This window comes from Mauremys mutica, chromosome 16, assembly GCF_020497125.1.
Source record: "Mauremys mutica isolate MM-2020 ecotype Southern chromosome 16, ASM2049712v1, whole genome shotgun sequence".
Taxonomy (NCBI): domain Eukaryota; kingdom Metazoa; phylum Chordata; order Testudines; family Geoemydidae; genus Mauremys; species Mauremys mutica.
Window position 1 is genome coordinate 7,363,818 of NC_059087.1, and position 17,976 is coordinate 7,381,793.

At 41.9% G+C, this 17,976-nt stretch overlaps 1 protein-coding gene across 5 annotated transcripts in view; it reads left to right on the top strand.

Moving 5' to 3' along the window:
* Positions 1–17,976, top strand: part of KDM2B (lysine demethylase 2B) — a 164,654-nt gene that overhangs the window by 58,508 nt on the left and 88,170 nt on the right. For 2 of the 5 annotated variants that reach the window (XM_044989671.1, XM_044989670.1), the window contains exons 7-8: positions 6,989–7,082; positions 7,991–8,144. In XM_044989671.1, the coding sequence (XP_044845606.1) occupies positions 6,989–7,082; positions 7,991–8,144 (248 nt within the window). Of the gene's footprint in view, positions 1–3,698; positions 3,801–5,755; positions 5,794–6,173; positions 6,193–6,988; positions 7,083–7,990; positions 8,145–17,976 lie in introns of those variants that run through there. The other 3 variants (XM_044989674.1, XM_044989672.1, XM_044989675.1) reach the window with 3 other exon arrangements.

The following is a 17,976-nucleotide window of genomic DNA, read 5'->3' on the forward strand; positions in this document are numbered from 1 at the left end:
ATGACCTATGAGGGAAGATTGAAAAATTGGGTTTGTTTAGACTGGAGAAGAGAAGAATGAGAGGGGACATAACAGTTTTCAGGTATATAAAAGGTAGTTACATGGAGGAGGGAGAAAAATTGTTTTCTAAACCTCTGAGGAGAGGACAAGAAGCAATGGACTTAAAATGCAGCAAGGGCAGTTTTGGTTGGACCTTAGGAAAAGTTTTGTAACTGTCAAGGGGGTTAAACACTGGAATAAATTGCCCAGGGAGGTTGTAGAATCTTCATCATTGGAGTTCTTTAAGAGTAAGTTAGACAAACACCTGTCAAGGATGATCTAGAAATACTTAGTCCTGCCATGGGATTAGATGACCTCTTGAGGTCCCTTCCAGTCCTACGATTGTACGATTTGTTCTCAGATTAATGCATTAATCTCAAACACCATATTATATAAAGCTCACAGAACTTGCAGTATTACAGAGCCGGCAGAAATAACCATCAATATTTCAAACAGATACTATTGTCACAAAGATAAAGATGTGTGCTGCACTTTGACAGGTACCAAAAGGCCCTTATGATCAGTATTTGCCAGGGTAGAATGGGCTGGTTTGCTGCAATTTGGCAATTTGGCACATTCCCTCGGGACTGCTATTTTAGGCACATTTCTTTTTTTTAAAAGGACTTATTTGGTTCTTAAAGCTCAATGGGAACCTTTTAAATGTATATCAAGTATAAGCTGTGGTGCTGAGGTCTACAGGCAGCCTGAATTTATAGCGCTGGGGTATACACAGCAAAGAAAAACCTGCAGCTGGCCTGAGCTGGGAAGTCAACACAGCAATGAAACAGCCCCACAGCCCAAGTTGGCTGGCACAAGCCAGCCACAGGTTTTTCTTTGCTGTGTTGACATACCTTGAGAGGCATGAACTTCTCCAGTTCCTCTGTCTGGTTAACACCAATATCTTACGGCAGGGATTGGCAATCTTTCAGAAGTGCTGTGCCGAATCTTCATTTGTTCACTCTAATTTAAGGTTTCGCATGCCAGTAATACATTTTAACATTTTTAGAAGGTCTCTTTCTATAAGTCTATAATATATAACTAAACTATTGTTGTATGTAAAGTAAACAAGGCTTTTAAAATGTTTAAGAAGCTTCATTTAAATTAAAATGTAGAGCCCCCCGGACCGGTGGCCAGGACCTGGGCAGTGTGAGTGCCACTGAAAATCAGCTCACGTGCTGCCTTCGGCACCTGTGCCATAGGTTGCCTACCCCTGTCTTACGGTCTACATTTAAATGACTATTTCCTTACTAGTCACAGCACACAAGAAGAGGAATAATCATACTGTGAAGATTCGCACAATCCACTGTGAGCAGCATTTTATTTTGGCATCACGTGTGGGTGGAGTTTGGATTGGTGGCAGTGCTTGGGAAAGTACCACTACTTATTAATTTCCAATCTGAGCTGTGGGTGTGTGTGTCCAGAAAGTCTGACTCTGCAGTTGCTTTACAAAATATGGGGGTCAGCCTACGCACACCCAGAAAATACAGGCTTTCTCTTGTTATCCCCGTTTTGTTTTTGTCTGTCTGAGATAGATCATTAGCTCTTCAGGGCAGGGATCTCATCTTTTAAGTGCTCTTAAGTGCCTTGTGTGTATACCATACTAATGAATAATTGGCCAAACTTATCAGGCCACACTCTCAACTTGATGGCATTTCTCTGTCTATTATGTGATAACTTTTGAATGCCACATTTGATCAGTTCCAAAATTGCACAGAATGTTCTAGGCGTTAGTGGCTATTGATTTTGGGGAACACCAAAAGGGAGAAAATGGGGGACACATGGATCTCCTGCCATCCTGTTAGCACAGCCACAGCTTCCAGCACCTCTGCATTTGTCTGTAATCAAACAACTTGTTGATAGCACCCGTATCCCTTTCCAATATGACAATACCACAATCTTATCTCTGCCAGTCCTCCCAAATGAGTTTAACATGTTGACAGTTTGAATGACTAATTTTCCAGACAAATAATAATGGGGGAGGGAAGGGGAGGCATGCACACAGGCCCTGGGGTTGGGGGAGATTGTAGGACCTTGGTCTGGGCGGGAGAGGGAATAGGGATACACAAAACCCCTGGCGGGGGGTGGGGGATTGAGGGACTCTGGTATGGGGGGAGAGGGGCATGTGGAACCCACACAGAGACCTTGGCTTCAGGGGACAGGAGGGACACAGCCCCAGGCATGAAGGAGGGGTGAAGGGGAGAGTTGCAGGGAATTCCTGAAATAGAGTGGAATGGGAGGGTGGCAGACAGGGAACTTGTGGAGTGGAATGAAGGGATACAAGGAGACGCTAGTGTATGCAATGAGCAGCCTTCAGAAGCTATGAGGTGTGGAACCTCTTAATTATTAATGGTCTTGCTGTAAGTGGTGCTTTGTTTTAATCAGATTTAGAAGAAAGCTCGGCTGTCTTCTATAGGAAAAGCTGGTTACGGTGGCTCTAGCTGCTCTGTTCCTGACTTGTGCAGTATGATAGGAAACAGAATTAATGTCTGTTGAAAACAATGTCCTGGATGGCCCACTGTCCTGGTAATGGTAAATGTTACTGATCTTGCACATCCTGCCCAGCAGGAGGTGTGCATGCCTCCTACCATGTGGGAGAGTCTGGTTAGGTTTCCTGGTGGGATCCCTTATTTACTGGGGTGGGGGGAGGAGGGGAGGGAAGACAAGACGGTATGAAAAGCATCATGTCATGCAGGAGAGACACTAATCGCTAGATTTCCTGAGTGCGAAGTATGCTGGTGAGCTGGGTTCAGTTCTCCCTTCCTGCTTCTTGGAACCACTGTGCAGCCTGAATTTTATGCCCTACTTACAAACTAATGTCTTCTTTGGCCCAAATGAAGGGAAAGGTGGGCTGCAGTACATGAAGAATTCAGCTTTGCGGGACTTGAAGCAGTGCTTAGAAGGGAGACCCTGGAGGGAGCTATGTAGCTGCTGTCTTTGGGCACAGGGATAGCCACTGCCATGTGGGGCCTTTTAGTGCACTCGTGTTGAGGGTGGGGTGGAGTACAGGAAAGCAAAAGGGGTTGGAAGTGCAGGCTCCATGTCTCCTGGGTGACAATGGTTTCTTTTGTCTTGTGGTGTAATTTGTGGCTTTCAGTTACAGGGAGTTTGTGTCACTCAGTGGGTCAGGCAGTTATTGACGATTCTCTTAAAGGTACCTATTGTTTCCTGTTTTCTACCATGTCACATTTTCAGATGCACTAAGTAAAGGCCACAGTAACAAGGGGAGATGTCAGGAGCTGTGCGTTTAGGATCCACCATGAGCTTTGGCAGCAAGAGTCAGCTCCCTTGGAAGTATCAGTGTAATTATTAATGGGCTGTGTGTGTGAGCTACCTCGTTAAGAAAGACATTACTGTTAACAAATAAACCAACTGCCTCTCTTATCTCCCCCTCACGAATGCCTTGTGCCTCACAGAACACAGAGCACCAGCCACTGCTTGTTTAAAAAAAAAATCCAACAAATAAACAGAAAGCTATCGCCTGCTTCTGCTCTTTGGTTTGGCACTTGTAGTTGGCTCATGGTTTTGTGGTATTCGGTTTCAGGCTTAGGGATTTCAACCAGCCGGGGTTTGCTCCTGGGAGGAAGGAAGAGTGAGCTATACTTTTCTCATTGGCCCGAACAAAAACAGAAGCATCTGCTGGGGTTTGGGAGTGGTTTATGGGCTGAGCTTAGTGGCAGGGGAGTCCTTGTAATGCCAGAGGGAATAGAACTGTGTGCTGTGCTGTACTTATAACGAAAGAAAAGGAAGGAACCGAGCTCAGGGTAATGAACTCGTGTGTGTGTTTGCTTGTGTGTCTGCGTCCCTGAGTTTCTATGCATGTGCCTCTGCATCTCTCTGTTCTCAAGTGTGTTTGTAACTCAGTGTTTGTTTCTGCCTTTGTTTCTCTACATGTGTCTCCTGTGCTGGTGGGCTTGAAGCTGTGAATGTGGATTTGTGTGTCTGCACATGGTATCTGTGTTTGCTTTGAATCTGTCTACATGTTGTCCCTGTGTTTGCCTAAGGGTTTTTCTCCATCAGTGCTGTTTCAGTATTTGTTGTTCTGTTTGCTTGTGAGTTTGTGGGTCTCTGTATGTTGTCTCTATGGGTACTACATTTCCCCAGATCTTTTCAGAAAGAAAAATATAATAGTGCATCAACTAACTGTTGAACAGTTTCAGGATACTAGAGAGAGCACAAAATAAACTCTAGCAGGGAAGGGAGGCTTTTAAAAAAACTAGATTATAAGAAGCTGCATATTTTAAAAACCCAACCAGGGGTGTGTAGTGAGATAAAGTTGAGTCTGCAGGGACTGGAAATTACAGCACTTGTGAAGAAACAAAGCTTGATTAATTGTTTGTGCTTGTATTGGGTGTGTGTGTGTGTAACTCTGACAAGATTCTCTCTCTCTTTCTCTATGTCCTACTTGAAAGTGCGTTCCTACATTCACATTACCTGCTCCGGCCCAGAATGCTTAAGGCAGAGACTAGAGCTGTAACTGAAGGAAGCAGAGTAGATGTTGTTTCTAGTTTCCTTTCATCGCGGACATTTTGTTGTGGAAAAACCTAAAAACTTGATCTCTCTCTAACCAAATTAGCAGCCGTTAGTGTTGAGAAGCTGCCAGCTGAGGTTAGAGTCGTGTCTGTGTAAGATTAGCTGTAGCATGGAGCTGTGCTGAGGAGACCATGTGACTGCAGTGTACATTGGAAGAGGAAGCTGTAGAGGTCAATGCAAAGGCATTGTGCCAGAGTCTGGCAACAAGGGAGATTGCTGTATGGCGGCAGATCGCTTTTCAGACTCCTAACGCTTCCATTAACTGTTTGGTGTTGGACAGAAGCATCCCTGTTAGATTAACAACAGAAATTTAAGGATGGAATAACTCATTTGTGATTGGTTTCAGTTGTGGATGGAAAGAAAAACTGATCTTTCCAAATGCTTTGTAGGTTTTATTAACCACCGCTTGTGGATCTTTCACTGAATCAACCTTTCTTGGGAATGGAAATTATTCTGTTTAGAGGAGTTTCAAGACAACATGCTATTAAAAGAAAAAAAAGTCGAATGTTTCCAGCTATCTCTGCATCAGTGTGTTCTCATTTGCAAAGCTCATTTTGAGCATTTTGTGGTTTAACTGGAAATTTAATTTATATATTTTTTCCACCTTCAATACAAAGAGACAAACAGCCTCAAATTGTGGGTTGAAGGTTATTAAAAAAACCCAAGACAAATAAAAGCCCAAGAAGTATAGAGAGGGCCATTTGAAACAATCCAAAGTATCTGACTATCGACTGGCAATCCTAGGTGGGCAGTATTGCCTTGGACATTTTGTTTTAATTTGGTATGTTTGTAATTGATTTTGTGGAGACTGAAAATAATGGAGTCTATAATAATTTGTTTTTGATTTAAAATTTTTGTTTTTCCAATGTTTGTCAAGACCTCCTTTGAATTGATACATTCTCAGGTTATTTTTGTTTTATTAGCAGTTATTCTACATCTGACTTTCTGCAGGCTGATATAAAGAAAGGAAACTTCCTTTATAAGCTGCTTCTTTGTTTTTAATTTCCATCTGACGTGTAGTCAGCAGCATCCTGGGAGAGGAGAATAAAAGGAGAGATTTAAAAAAAATGTATTTGGAAATGAAGGACTCATATTTTGAAATGGAGCATATTTGGAGTCTAGGCAGCTTCTTGGCTAGCTGTGATTTTTTGAAGTATCTGAAATACTCCAAGGGTGGAAAAATCTCTATCCCTGCTTCAAAATGCTGCTGAAATTCCAGAGTGGGTAAGAGGAAAGTATTATTATTGTACAAGGAGAGGTTTTAATTGTGAGATGAAGACACAGGACTTTTTTGAAGCACACAAATTGACTGTCTTCATGACAGCATTGCGTATCATTCTGTCAACTCCAGCACAGGATGGGGTTGCTAGGCAGCAGGCTCTTATGTATCCAACTGTCTCTCTGATTTGCTAGCCTTCTGCAGACACATGGTAAGGTCCTTTCTAGCCTATCATCTAGAGGGACTTTTGCACGCCGTCTGCATACCGCTGAGATTCTCTACCTGAATGTGATGAGAAAAAGACACAGTTAAATGAAACCTTTTTTGATCACTTTCTGATATTGTTTCCACAACTTAAAAAAAAAAAAAAAGCCATGAAAGGGCGACTGGAACAAGGAAAAGAGGTTAGTGGGTTAAGTGGTGTGTGTTTTCTGCATTTGCAAAAGGTGCCTGTTGTGAGAAGGGCGGCTGTAATTCGGCCATTAGTTACAGATGGTGGCTGGAGGCTCGAGATTCATGCAGTGAGCTGAGCGCCGTTGTATACCTTTGCAGCAATGTTGACATTAAACTGCTCTGAAAAAATAGATCTAGAGGGCACAAAATACAGTGATCCTGGTACTTGGGAATACTGCAAACTGATACCTTCAATTATTCTGCACAGATATGCTTGGAAATGGGATTGAAAACAGTTTATTTGCCAAATGAAGCTTCCATCACTCTGTCCCCTGCAAAAGTTGCAGTGGTAGTAGTTAGGTAATTGATGTCCAATGGGATTTATATCCAGATGAGATTTTTTTAAAACTTTGTTCTTTGAATCAGTCAACACACAACTTTTGGTGAAGGTTATGGCTTTTAGTAATGGAGGAGATCATACCTGGAGTAGAGAATGGCGTGGTGATTATTTTTGACCAACTTAAGTTTAACATTTCCCAAGCCTTTTAAAACTGATAGCTTTCTCTCCAGACAACTGAATAACATACAGAATTATAGGCATGTTTTTCCCAACAGAAGTCCAATTATAGTCCTGTTTTTGTCCTATTAAGATGACTAAATGAGGTGTCTGTAGAGATATAACAGCTTCATTGGCTTGAGATCTCTACATATGCAGCTACACTGCAAATTAATAAATAGTGTTGTTTTCAGACTGCTCATTGTAACTCGTGATGTTTGTATTCCCCCCCACCCCAATGTGCTTTTCAGGTACTGTTTGATGAGCGTGAAAGGATGCTTCACTGATTTTCACATTGATTTTGGTGGCACTTCAGTGTGGTACCACGTTTTCCGAGGAGGGAAGGTAAGTAGACTTGACAGTGTAACATCTTTATTTTTGGGGATTTCTTGTGAGGTCTGCTCTGCTCGTTTGTTTGTTTGACTTTTGCTTGTAAGTGATCAAACTGTAAATCTTCTGGCCTGACTGATGAACATGGAGTTTTGCTAAACAGGGGAGACAGCCCTTCAGTCTGTGAAACAAGTACATTGAATATTCCAGGGCACCAAAATATCAGAAAAGTTTGATATGAAAAAGCTTATTTTATGCTTCTGTATACTGGAAGTGTCGCGTAGCATGTAACTGGCCATATACCACAGCTGCGTCCATGTGTCCATATCGCATCTCCTTAGGTTGCCAGAATCTCTGAGCCTCTTCTTAGTTTTCAGGATCCTTTAAGCATGTGCATGAATATGCACAGGCACACACACTCATTCAAAAACAGAAGTACTCGAATATGCAGCATAGATAGCTATATCCACATTCTTCTAGGTGTACTGGTTTAGATATAACTAGTCATATTTGAGATTTCAGTGGAGATAGGTGCTATGTGTATTGAAGGAAGTGCAGCAAATAGAACATCTCTGTGCTCCTGATACTGTTCATCTACATATCTAATTGAGGTGAAAGTAATATTATATTCCAAGCTTGTGTGGTATAGTAAGCTCTTAGTGGACTCAAGTTTACAGAGATGATGTTTTGTAGAAGCAGTATGACAATTGTGAGTAATCTTGCTGCTTGCATCGTGTATACCAGTTACTGCTATAATCTGCTAGGGACCTCTGTGTACAGCACATGGAAAATTTATACTTTATGTTGAAAATACATTTGCTTATGTATATTCACTTAATTGCCACCCTTTAACTTTGCTGAAAATGCTAGCTCTTTATTTTCATTGCTTGTTTGTAAGAGTTAAACTTTTGTTTTATTTTTAGATCTTCTGGCTGATTCCGCCTACTCTGCAGAATCTAGAACTTTATGAAGAATGGGTTCTGTCAGGAAAGCAAAGTGATATCTTTCTGGGAGACAGGGTGGAACTATGCCAAAGAATTGAGTTGAAACAAGGCTATACGTTTTTTATTCCTTCAGGTAACTGTTAATAACTGTGACTATTTTTGGAATCATTAGAATCATTATGTTTACTAACAGTTCCTATCCATAATATAAAAACATCTCATCTAAACCTCCTTTTGGTTCTTTTGTTGGCCATCTCAGCAGGAAGGCTAGGGATTGAATGACTTAATCCCGTAGAGAGGTCCCATAAGGACATGCATGAAGCACATTGGTGAGGAAGTATGTTGTACCTGCTCTGTGGATAAAAAGAGAGCTTTAGTGTGTAGCACTGTCAATCCAGCATTCTCATCAGCACTGAATTTACTGTAAACATCTGTAAAAAAAGTCACAATGAATTATTTTTGTCTGCCTGTTTGGAAAACTACATTTTTCTTCTTGTTGTGAGATATTACTGCTCTTAAATATCTCCTGCATCCAGTCTGTGATCTTTTTCCAGGCAGGTTTCACTTGCAGTTTAATAATCCTCAACCAGCCTCTCAGTCTCTGCTTATAGCCCGAACTCAGAGATGGGGCTTGATTCCTTGAGACACATTGTAGTTGGGATTCTCTCGTAGGGGGAGGGCAGGCAGTATCTACACCACTGCCCTCCCTCATGGGTTGTGTCTGGGAAGGGCAGCTTTAATCTCTTCAGGAGCCCAGTCAGTGTGCTGAATCTACACATCTTCCAAGTAGCAAGGCCACACCTCTCCTCCTTGAACACACAGCCCATTTTTGGGAGCTGCAGTGCCTGGCTCAGGGCCCCCTGGCAGAGCAGAGGTGGTGGGTACTTTTCTGCTGATGGGGAAGCCTTAACCCTGGCTTATGCCAGCTGAATTCTGAATCAGGCCAGTGGTGCTCCTCACATTAGAATATGTCATACTTTCTTCTCTTTGGCTATAGTGGTGCTGTGAGTTTGTTTACAGTTGCATAACTATGCTACCTGCCTGTAGCAGATCTCGCAAGGTAAATATTGGCAGCCTTCCTACTTGATGGCAATGGAAGTTGCTTTGGAAACAGGATCAGGTTTAAATTATGGAGACAGGAACAGTGCAGGGATTTGAGTAGACAGTCAGGGGATCTTTCTTGATAATGAGTGAGCAGTGTTTGTGTCAGCTGTGAAGGCTTTGCTGCTTTGGTAACAATTTGGCAAGGATTGTAGACTAAGGTGACAGGCAAAATGACTGAGAGTGTGGGGTAATGAATCCATTAAAGGAATTAGGTCTTCCTTTGAAGCGGGTCAGAATGTGCTATTACTGTTTGAATTGAATGTGCCTATGCTGTTTGCATTGATCCTGTTAGTACCTTTACTACTTATCTTCACTCCCTCCTGGACAACCTCCTACTGATAAGTCGTCTTGTGTGTTAGTTTAGTGATACTCAGAAGATGAAATGAAGCAAATTGTGTCCTCCTATTGGGAGCTTAAATAAGGGACGATGTAATATGGTGGAAGAAAAGGGGTCAATCCAAATATATAATATAGTTGCTGATTTCCTGAGAAAGGCCAATGTGCAGAAATGCTCATGCTTCAACCATTTCAGGCTCCATACTGTTTATAAAAGGTTGTCCCAAAACACTTCTGAATAATTACCCCAGAACACTAAGCATGAACTCCACAAAGTTTTTACATTGAGAATGTTTGTGTTGGAAAGTTTATCGGCAAATTCCTTGTTTCATTTATGCTGAGGGGATGGGTTAGCTGAGGAAAAGAGACTATTTTTAGGTTTCTATTACATACTGAAAGGCCCTATCAAAAAAGACACAGGCATGGTCTAGTGGATTGAGCACAGCCCTGGAGACCAGGAACTTTTGTGCACTTATCCTGGCGGTGACACTGACTGTTTCCAGTGGCTTTAGTCAAATCCCTTAACCTCTTTGCTTTGGTTTCACCTCATGTGGTTATGAGCATTAATTAGTTAATGTTTGTAATGCACTTTGTAAGAACTAAGTATTAAATTATTTATTTATTTATTTATAGTGTTCCTGTTGTCATACCTGGTGCCTATTAAACAACCATGTGTAATCCAGAATTGGTATAGATGAAACCCACCCAGCCTGTATTTATTCATGAGACAAGTGCTCTCTGGTTACAAATACAAACTAAGACTATATAGAATAAACAAATGCATCTTGCATGGTTTCCTAATAATTACCAATCTTGGATGGATTGTGGATGGAGGAAATTCTACAGCTAAGGGCCCTCCCCTAAGAATGCAATGCTGCTCACTCCTGGAGTTTAGCCTTACAATAAGTAGAGTATACAGGTGGAATGCAACAGCTGTGATAGAGCATATGAGGAGAGTCTGTCCCAGGCCACTTATGGCTTTAGAGATGATAACAAACACCTGAATTGCACCTGGAAACAGGCCAGGAGCTAATAGAGCATTGTGTTATGTATTTGTATCGGCCTGCTCCACTTGAGAAGCAGGAGGACACATTTTGCACTAGCTGAATCTTCCAAGTGCTCTTTGAGGGTAGTTCTAAGAGCACATTATGTATCCCAGCCTGAAGACGACAAAGGCATGGAAGGCTGTAGTGAGGTGTGCATCAGAGATGTAAGGTAACAGATTCCTGGATGATAAAAGGCCCTTCTGGCCTCTGATAATCAGATAATCAGCAATGGATCACATAAAACCCTGAGACTGTACATGACTTGGACAAGGGTGGTGATAACCTTTACTAGAGGGAGCAGTTAGAATCTTCATCAGTGTTTCAAGGTATTTTTCTGTGCCCAGCATTATCACCTTAATCTTTTCTGGATTGGGTTTAAACCATGTGGCTTTCATCCAGAGTCCTAACTCAGCAAAGCACAGAAAGACTGCAGGATCGTGGCTAAGTATCATCAACGTACTAGTGTCACTGTAGCCAAGACATGTCTTAGTTTCCCTTAGCAGACTCACCCTAAATGCGTGTGTATGTCTGCACTGCAGCTAGGAGGTGTAATTCCCAACGCAGGTAGATGTACACATGGTAGCTCTGCTCGAGTTAGCACCTAAAAAAGTAGTCTGGCGGCAGCAGCACAGATGGTGGTATGGGCTAGTCACTTGAATATGTACTCAAAGGTCATGTGGGATTGTACTTGGTTGGCTAGCCCAAGCTGCTACCTGTGCTGCCACAACCACAATGTTCATTTTAGGCTCTAGCTGTAGTATTCCCTAAATGGGAGGGAACAACAGGACTGACTCCTGTGGGACACTGTACATGAAAGTCCTTGAGGAAGATTAACAGTGCCTCTCACAGCAATCTAGGGCCTTCCCAAAGAAGTGACTGGAGCCATTATAAAATGGTCCCGGTCCACCTCTACCAGTTCCTATTGATGAGTTGGTGACACTTCATGATCAACAGTATCAGCATATGTCTACACAACCAAAAAAACCACTGACTTGGGCTTGAGCTACAGGGCTAAAACGGCAGCATAGATGTTCCTGCTCGCATTGGAGCCTAGGCTCTGAGACCCATCCCTCTCACTGGTTTTGGAGCCTGGGCTCCAGCCCAAGTGGGAATATCTGCACTGCTGTTTTTATCTCCATAGTCAGAGACCCATGAGCCCAAGTCAGTTGATCCAGGCTCTGAGATTCGCTGCTGTGTGGCTTTATTTTTTTACCCAGTGCTGTAAGACCTAATAAAATTAATAAGGAACCTGACCTCTGTCCATTAATAAAATGGAGATAATCAGTCCACTGTCAGTATTTAACAGATAATAATAACCAAAGAAATAGTTCAGTCTCTGCAGTCCCAGGTCTAAAGCTAGATTGATAGGGTTCCAGGACAGTAGAGAAATCTAGGTGAAGCTTGAGTTGGTTTGTCAATAACCTTCTCCCAAAATGGAAGGTTTAAGATTGATGTGACTGCCACCATCAAGAGATGGTTTCTTCTGTAGAGGCCAAGCCACCACTTGTTTTAGGATGGTCGGCAACTTGCCCTCATAGAAGAAGGCAGTAATAATTTCCATTAATAAGGGTCCTAGTGTCCCCCACTGGCTTTTAATAGCCATAAGGGACAATGTTCTGTCTTGAATGTGGCTGTGGTGCCAGCACACCCTGAACCTCCATCAGCCAGATTGGATGAAATTTAGCCAGGTAAGAGAGCCTGTTTGGTGGGTCTTGCTTTTATATTGAGTCCACAAACTGCCACATATCTGATTGATCTTATCTTTAAAGTAATAGGAAATTCCTCATAATGAGAGAGAGTTCATCCTATTTCTATTTGGAGGCAATCACAAGGCTGCTCACCACACTGAACATTTTTGCTACTCTAAACTCTACAAAGATTATATGGGGGAGGAAAAGCCTTAAGATGATGATGATCATGATGATGCCTCTCAGCCCGCGTCATAGCCATGAAATAGAAAAAAATTATCTCTGTCACAATCAGATCAAGAGCTTGTCCAGCAGTATTTGTGCTATAGATTCCTTCTCTCTTACATGTCTGTGTACTAAGGCAACATGCAAGAACAGTCTGTGGGCAGTGGGTTTTTGGAGTCAATTACAGTGATGGTCATGGACAAAAGATTATAGCTTGCCCCTAGGCCACTGATGCACTGGGCCAGTGGTTGAAGAACATTATCATAGAGTTCTGTGAATCAAGAGACTACTTTAGCCACTTCTTCTCTGGGCTCTCTCATATATGGATCACTTCCCTCCAGTCAGTTTGAAATACTCTCCCCCACTCAAAATAAGTAGTAGTAATCAGACAGTGTCACCCCACCTTTGAATCTCTTCAGTGACTCCCCTTTGACCACTACCTCAAATTTAAACTTTTTGTCCTTCCCTTTAGTGCCCTGAAACCCCCCTCCCCACATTGACCTTCATCCAATGTCATGTTTCTCACCTTGTCTCCTGCTACTCCTCCTCTCCATCTACAAATCCAGCTTTGGTGCCCCATTCATCATCTTCACCCTTACTCCTTCTCTCCATGCTTTTTTTCCCCTCAGTCACCCCTTATACGTGGAATGCCATTCCCATTCTTGTTCTCCAAGCCACTGCCCTTCACTGTCCTCCGTCAGCGTACTTCTAAAAACTCACTACCTCAGAGTTACTCACAAAAAGTGAGTTATGTTACCATAATAAATAAAATGAAAAACTCTTCCTCCTCTGGATCTCCACTCATGTCCCATCTTTTCTGTGTATGTCACTTAAATTGTAGGTGATTTTACCATGCCAAAGGTGTGATAACACTACACCTTCCCGTATATATTCCTGCAGTCATCATAATGATATAGAAGCTTGGACTGTGTTGGTTCGCTTCTTCTCCCTAGATAATTTGCAAGGCCTTCGTGCTTCTGGGGTCACATTTTCAAAAAGTGACCTCCATTTGTGTATCTTCTTGTGCATGCGCAGACAGTAGTGCATCAAATATGTATGTATGAGTATTTGCATGCACAGAATTGCACAGGTACGGGTGGAAGCCCCTTATGAAAATCTGGCTCATGATATTTCTGTCAGAGTTGTGAAAATAAAGGGGATGAAGCTACTAGAAGTGTTTGGGGCTATGGGCTCTACAGAGGTGGACTGAAAACACCCTTTGAATTACTTGGTATCACTGCTTACCAGAATGTGGATGAAATAGCAAAAGCTGAATGCTTAGATTTTCTTTTCGCCCTTTGGATAGGGTTTTCACTGACCTCAGTGAAAGTCACCCGTGAGCACTGTAGACAGGATTTGGCTCTGTATTTGACACTCACTGTTTTGTCTCTAATTGCAGGGAGGATTAGTACAATTCAAGGGCTCAGCCTAAAGAGACTCTAGAAAGCACATTGCTTATGGTCTTTCAGATGGTAAGCTTTCCATGTTCGTAGTTTTAATTTGAATGCATAGAACAAATTAACAAGTTGCAGTGCGTGATCTGGAAATTTAGTGAGACAGCTTTGAGAGAGAGCAAATTCTTTAGTAGCCATACCATCTTGGGTTCTCATCTTATCAGTTCTTATAAGCAAAGCAGTGATGAGCTGGGTCATTACTTGGATGGGAGACCACCAAGGAAAGAACAGGAAATTGTGTTGCTGACTCACTAAACAAAACTCTCCTCCTGAATTCATAGCCTAGCATAGTATTAGGAAGTCATTGTGCTACTGGAGGTGCCATTTTTTGTGTGATACATAAAATCCAAGAATTTGACCGTATATTCATATTGTCATTAAAGATCCCATGGGACTTTTACAATAATAGGGTTGTCAGCTTTGATGTCCTGTCAAAAATCCAAACCGGATAATATGCTTTTTAACCGGATATGGCATTCTTCTTCACTTCCTTTCCTAACTTGTTTAGCGTTGCTGTATGTTGTTAAACCAAGTGCACTTTACCCCAGAACTGGCAGCATTCTATTGGCCGGCAAAGTGATTTTCTTTATGTATAGTTTGTAAAATGCCTTGGGATCTTTTAGAAGGAAAGACACTATGTGAATGTAGAATATTATTATAATCACTGGAATTTTTTGATAGAAGTGAGACTCTAACAAAGTGTGTGCAGCATTCTTGTTTTCAGTCAAACACAGCAGTTACGACACTCCCTCTGATGAGGCTGTTATTGGGAGAGAAAATGCATGGAATGGGAAGATAGAATCATAGAAATGTAGGGCTGGAGGAGACCTCAAGAGATCAGGTAGTCCATCCCCCTTCACTGAGGATATATGCTGGGGCCTTGGGTGTGATTCACAAGGGTTCAGGGTGCCTTAAGTACGACAACAGTGATGTGGATGAGATTCTATTTATTATTAGAATATGGACCCTAGATCATGGCCCCATTGTCTAAGCCAGCCTGTATGCGAGAACTTTAATGGATAGTGTTTATACCAAGGGCAGAAAGTAATTGCACATTAAAAGTATGACTGTTAAAATGCTTTTAATTGACTTGTCCTATGGATGCATAGCCATGCTGCAGATTTTGATTTTCCAAGACTTTGCTGGTTGGGATTTTATACTGCAAAACTGAAACGAGGGGTGATTCAGTTTTAGGTCTCATTATATCTATAATGAGGTGACCACCTCCAAAGCGCCCCCTTGTGGCATGGAGTAGCCCTGCAGCATGTCTGTCTCAGTTTCCCTTTGCTCAGGGCTCCTCACTTTCACGAAAGCTTTCCTGTAACCCATATCACCCTTACTTGGGCTGGTTTAATATGACAAACAGTTTCAAAATAAAGACCTCAAAGTCCAGACCAAAGTTCATGTGTTTTAAGGTTTATATATTTGCCCTTGATCAAGCCACTCCCAGGCCTGTCTGCCTGGAGTCTTCCCTGCCTTGGTAGACCACTCCCAGCCATACCTAAGTGGAATCTTTTTTTCCCTGCTGTTTCAGGGTCCTCTGCAGGAGCCATCTAACTCTTAGGCCTTCCTGCCTAGGGTCTCTCCTCAGGCCTCCTCTTTATCTACCCCAGATACCTAATTGGGTCACATGATCCACTGGTCACATTATCTTCATTTTCCCTATCTGAGGAGGGTAGTTGGCTGTGTCACAAGTGGAGCTGACAAGGGCCAACCACTCTGTGGCAATATGTAAACCTCAAAAGTGCAAGGGTTGCAAAGGAAAGGGTTACAGATAGATGGTTCTGGTTTTGGCCCAGCTATTTTTAGAACCATCAGTGTTATGTTCAGTTCTAAATTCTTAGCAGCTTCTTGTTTGTGATGGAGGATGATTGGTGGTAGGATTTGGAGACTGAGGGTCTAGGGGCCTGGGGCCTGTTCCCAGATTGTCCATGGACTCACTCGCTGGAGATCTTAGGTAAGTTATGTAGGTTTATTTGTGCCTTTATTTCCCCAGATGAGGGAGGTGTTCTGAGATTCAATTAATATTTGTAAGGGGCTTTGAGATCTTCTGGATGGTCTTGAAGGGCAATATATTCATGGTTAACTGTTCAATTTGCTGAAGACAGAATTTAAATGATGTAAGGCTTACAGTTGCTAAACTACCTGTGATGTTATTTGGGACAAAGTTATCTTTTTACTTGTAAAACATACAAAAGACTCATCGCAGGTATTTTGGGCTATGGGGCACTATCATGACCTAACCACTCCTCTCTGATGTCCCACCTTCCTGATAATACCCATATCTAACTAGACAATCAGCCCTTTTGACCTTTATTTTTGAGACATATTTATTAGATGTTTGCTACCCAAAGTTCTGCAGAACTATAGGAAAAGAACAGTATATTTTCTTTACAATATAGCAAACAATTGTTCAGTTGCTAAAGGAAACAGAGACATCAGTGCTCTGGCTTGGAGCCTATAGTCTACTCCTTAGCCTTATAAGTTAAATGCCCTTTATTATTCTCGGATGGCTGAATAAAGATACAGTAGGAATTTGCAAGCCCCCAAAATCTAGTAATAAGTTTTGGAATGTTTAATAATGCCTGTTTTATAGAACTTCAGAAGATAGAATCTCATGATCTTTTTTTAAACCATTCAGAAAGGCCTTTGTTGTTAATTTTACCTTCCAGGTTTACCTAAGGTGATAACAGCTAAATAATCGAGTGTATGGTAGGAGCAATCGAGCGATCTGTAATTGTGAACTAGATAAGGTTAGCTCTGAACTTCCTGACTAAAATGCCATCACTGTATTGACTGTGGACTCTACAAAGGAGGGAGTGTTGTGGGAAAGAGCAAGTGTTCATTAATCCCCAAGAACTGAAATAATAAAGATCAACTTTAGGAACACCCAACCTGAGTGGGCTTTTTTCTTGTTGATGCTTGATAATTGGAGTTACAAAAGGTGAATAAACTGTACTTTTTAATTCCAACCTCTTCTCTTTGTTGCTGGTGAAAGGTGCTGGGTTTACAGGCCTGGAGTCTGAAGTCCTCTGCCTACAGAAAAGAATGGCAAAAGTAGTGGCAGTGTAGGATTTCTCTGCTGTACACTGACAATGTGCCTCAACTCTGAGCTATAGGAATCGTCTTCAGGGGAATTAGAGGGTAGATCAGGTTCCATTTTCATTCAGATTTTCATCCCTTTTCTGAGACTTCCAATGCCTGGTGCTGCTTTTCAATTTCTGTCCATTAGAAATTAGACTGAATCTCATCAAATAGCTATCAAATTGTACCACTACCAACAGGGGCCAGGTTGGAATGGGTGACTTACAGGGAAAAGGTTTTCATCCATTACCAGTCCCTGGAGCCCTGCAGTCTCGCTCACACACAAATCTAATTTCAGTCTCAGGTAATAGTAGGTGTTTTTGTTTTTGTCTTTCAACCAAAAATGTGTTATTCCCCCTGCTTTTGATTTTTTCAGTCCTTAATCCCTTTGTTCTAATATTAGTCCCAGGCTATTTTAGCATCAAAGATGGAATGAACTTTGCTAAGTTTTTGTGTGTGTGTGTGCGCTTTGCTTTTATGAGATTATTACTGAGGGGCAGATATCTCACAACTAGCAATAACCTTTAAAAGATTCATGCTTGTGCAGTAATATCAGGGCTTATGTCCTCTGTAGGATCTAGGGGAAAATTGATTACAGACACACTTAAGGGATGTCTACTGTAGCTTCCATAGCAGTATTTAGCCATTACAGGTCAAAAAATTCAAACATGCATGAGCATGTCTGACATTGCATCCACTAGGGGATGACATGATCATACATGCAAACAGATCTGATATTCCATCCAGTAGATAGTACTGGTGACCTATCATAGCAGGACTGAGAGAGAAATGTAGTGTATTATTACATACATTATGATAATGAGGGAACGCCAATGCCTTCAGATTATGACCTCAGTTACCTTTGTAGCTCCATTTAGTTCACCTACTCAGGAAAACCCTCTTCCTTTTTAAAAACCCACTTGTGTGGATGCTGAACATTGGAATTAGAACGCTCAGAAAGCCACTTCATGTTCTTGTTTGCAAACAGTTATCTAGTTGTTTCATAACTTGCTGATGTCTGAGCTGTG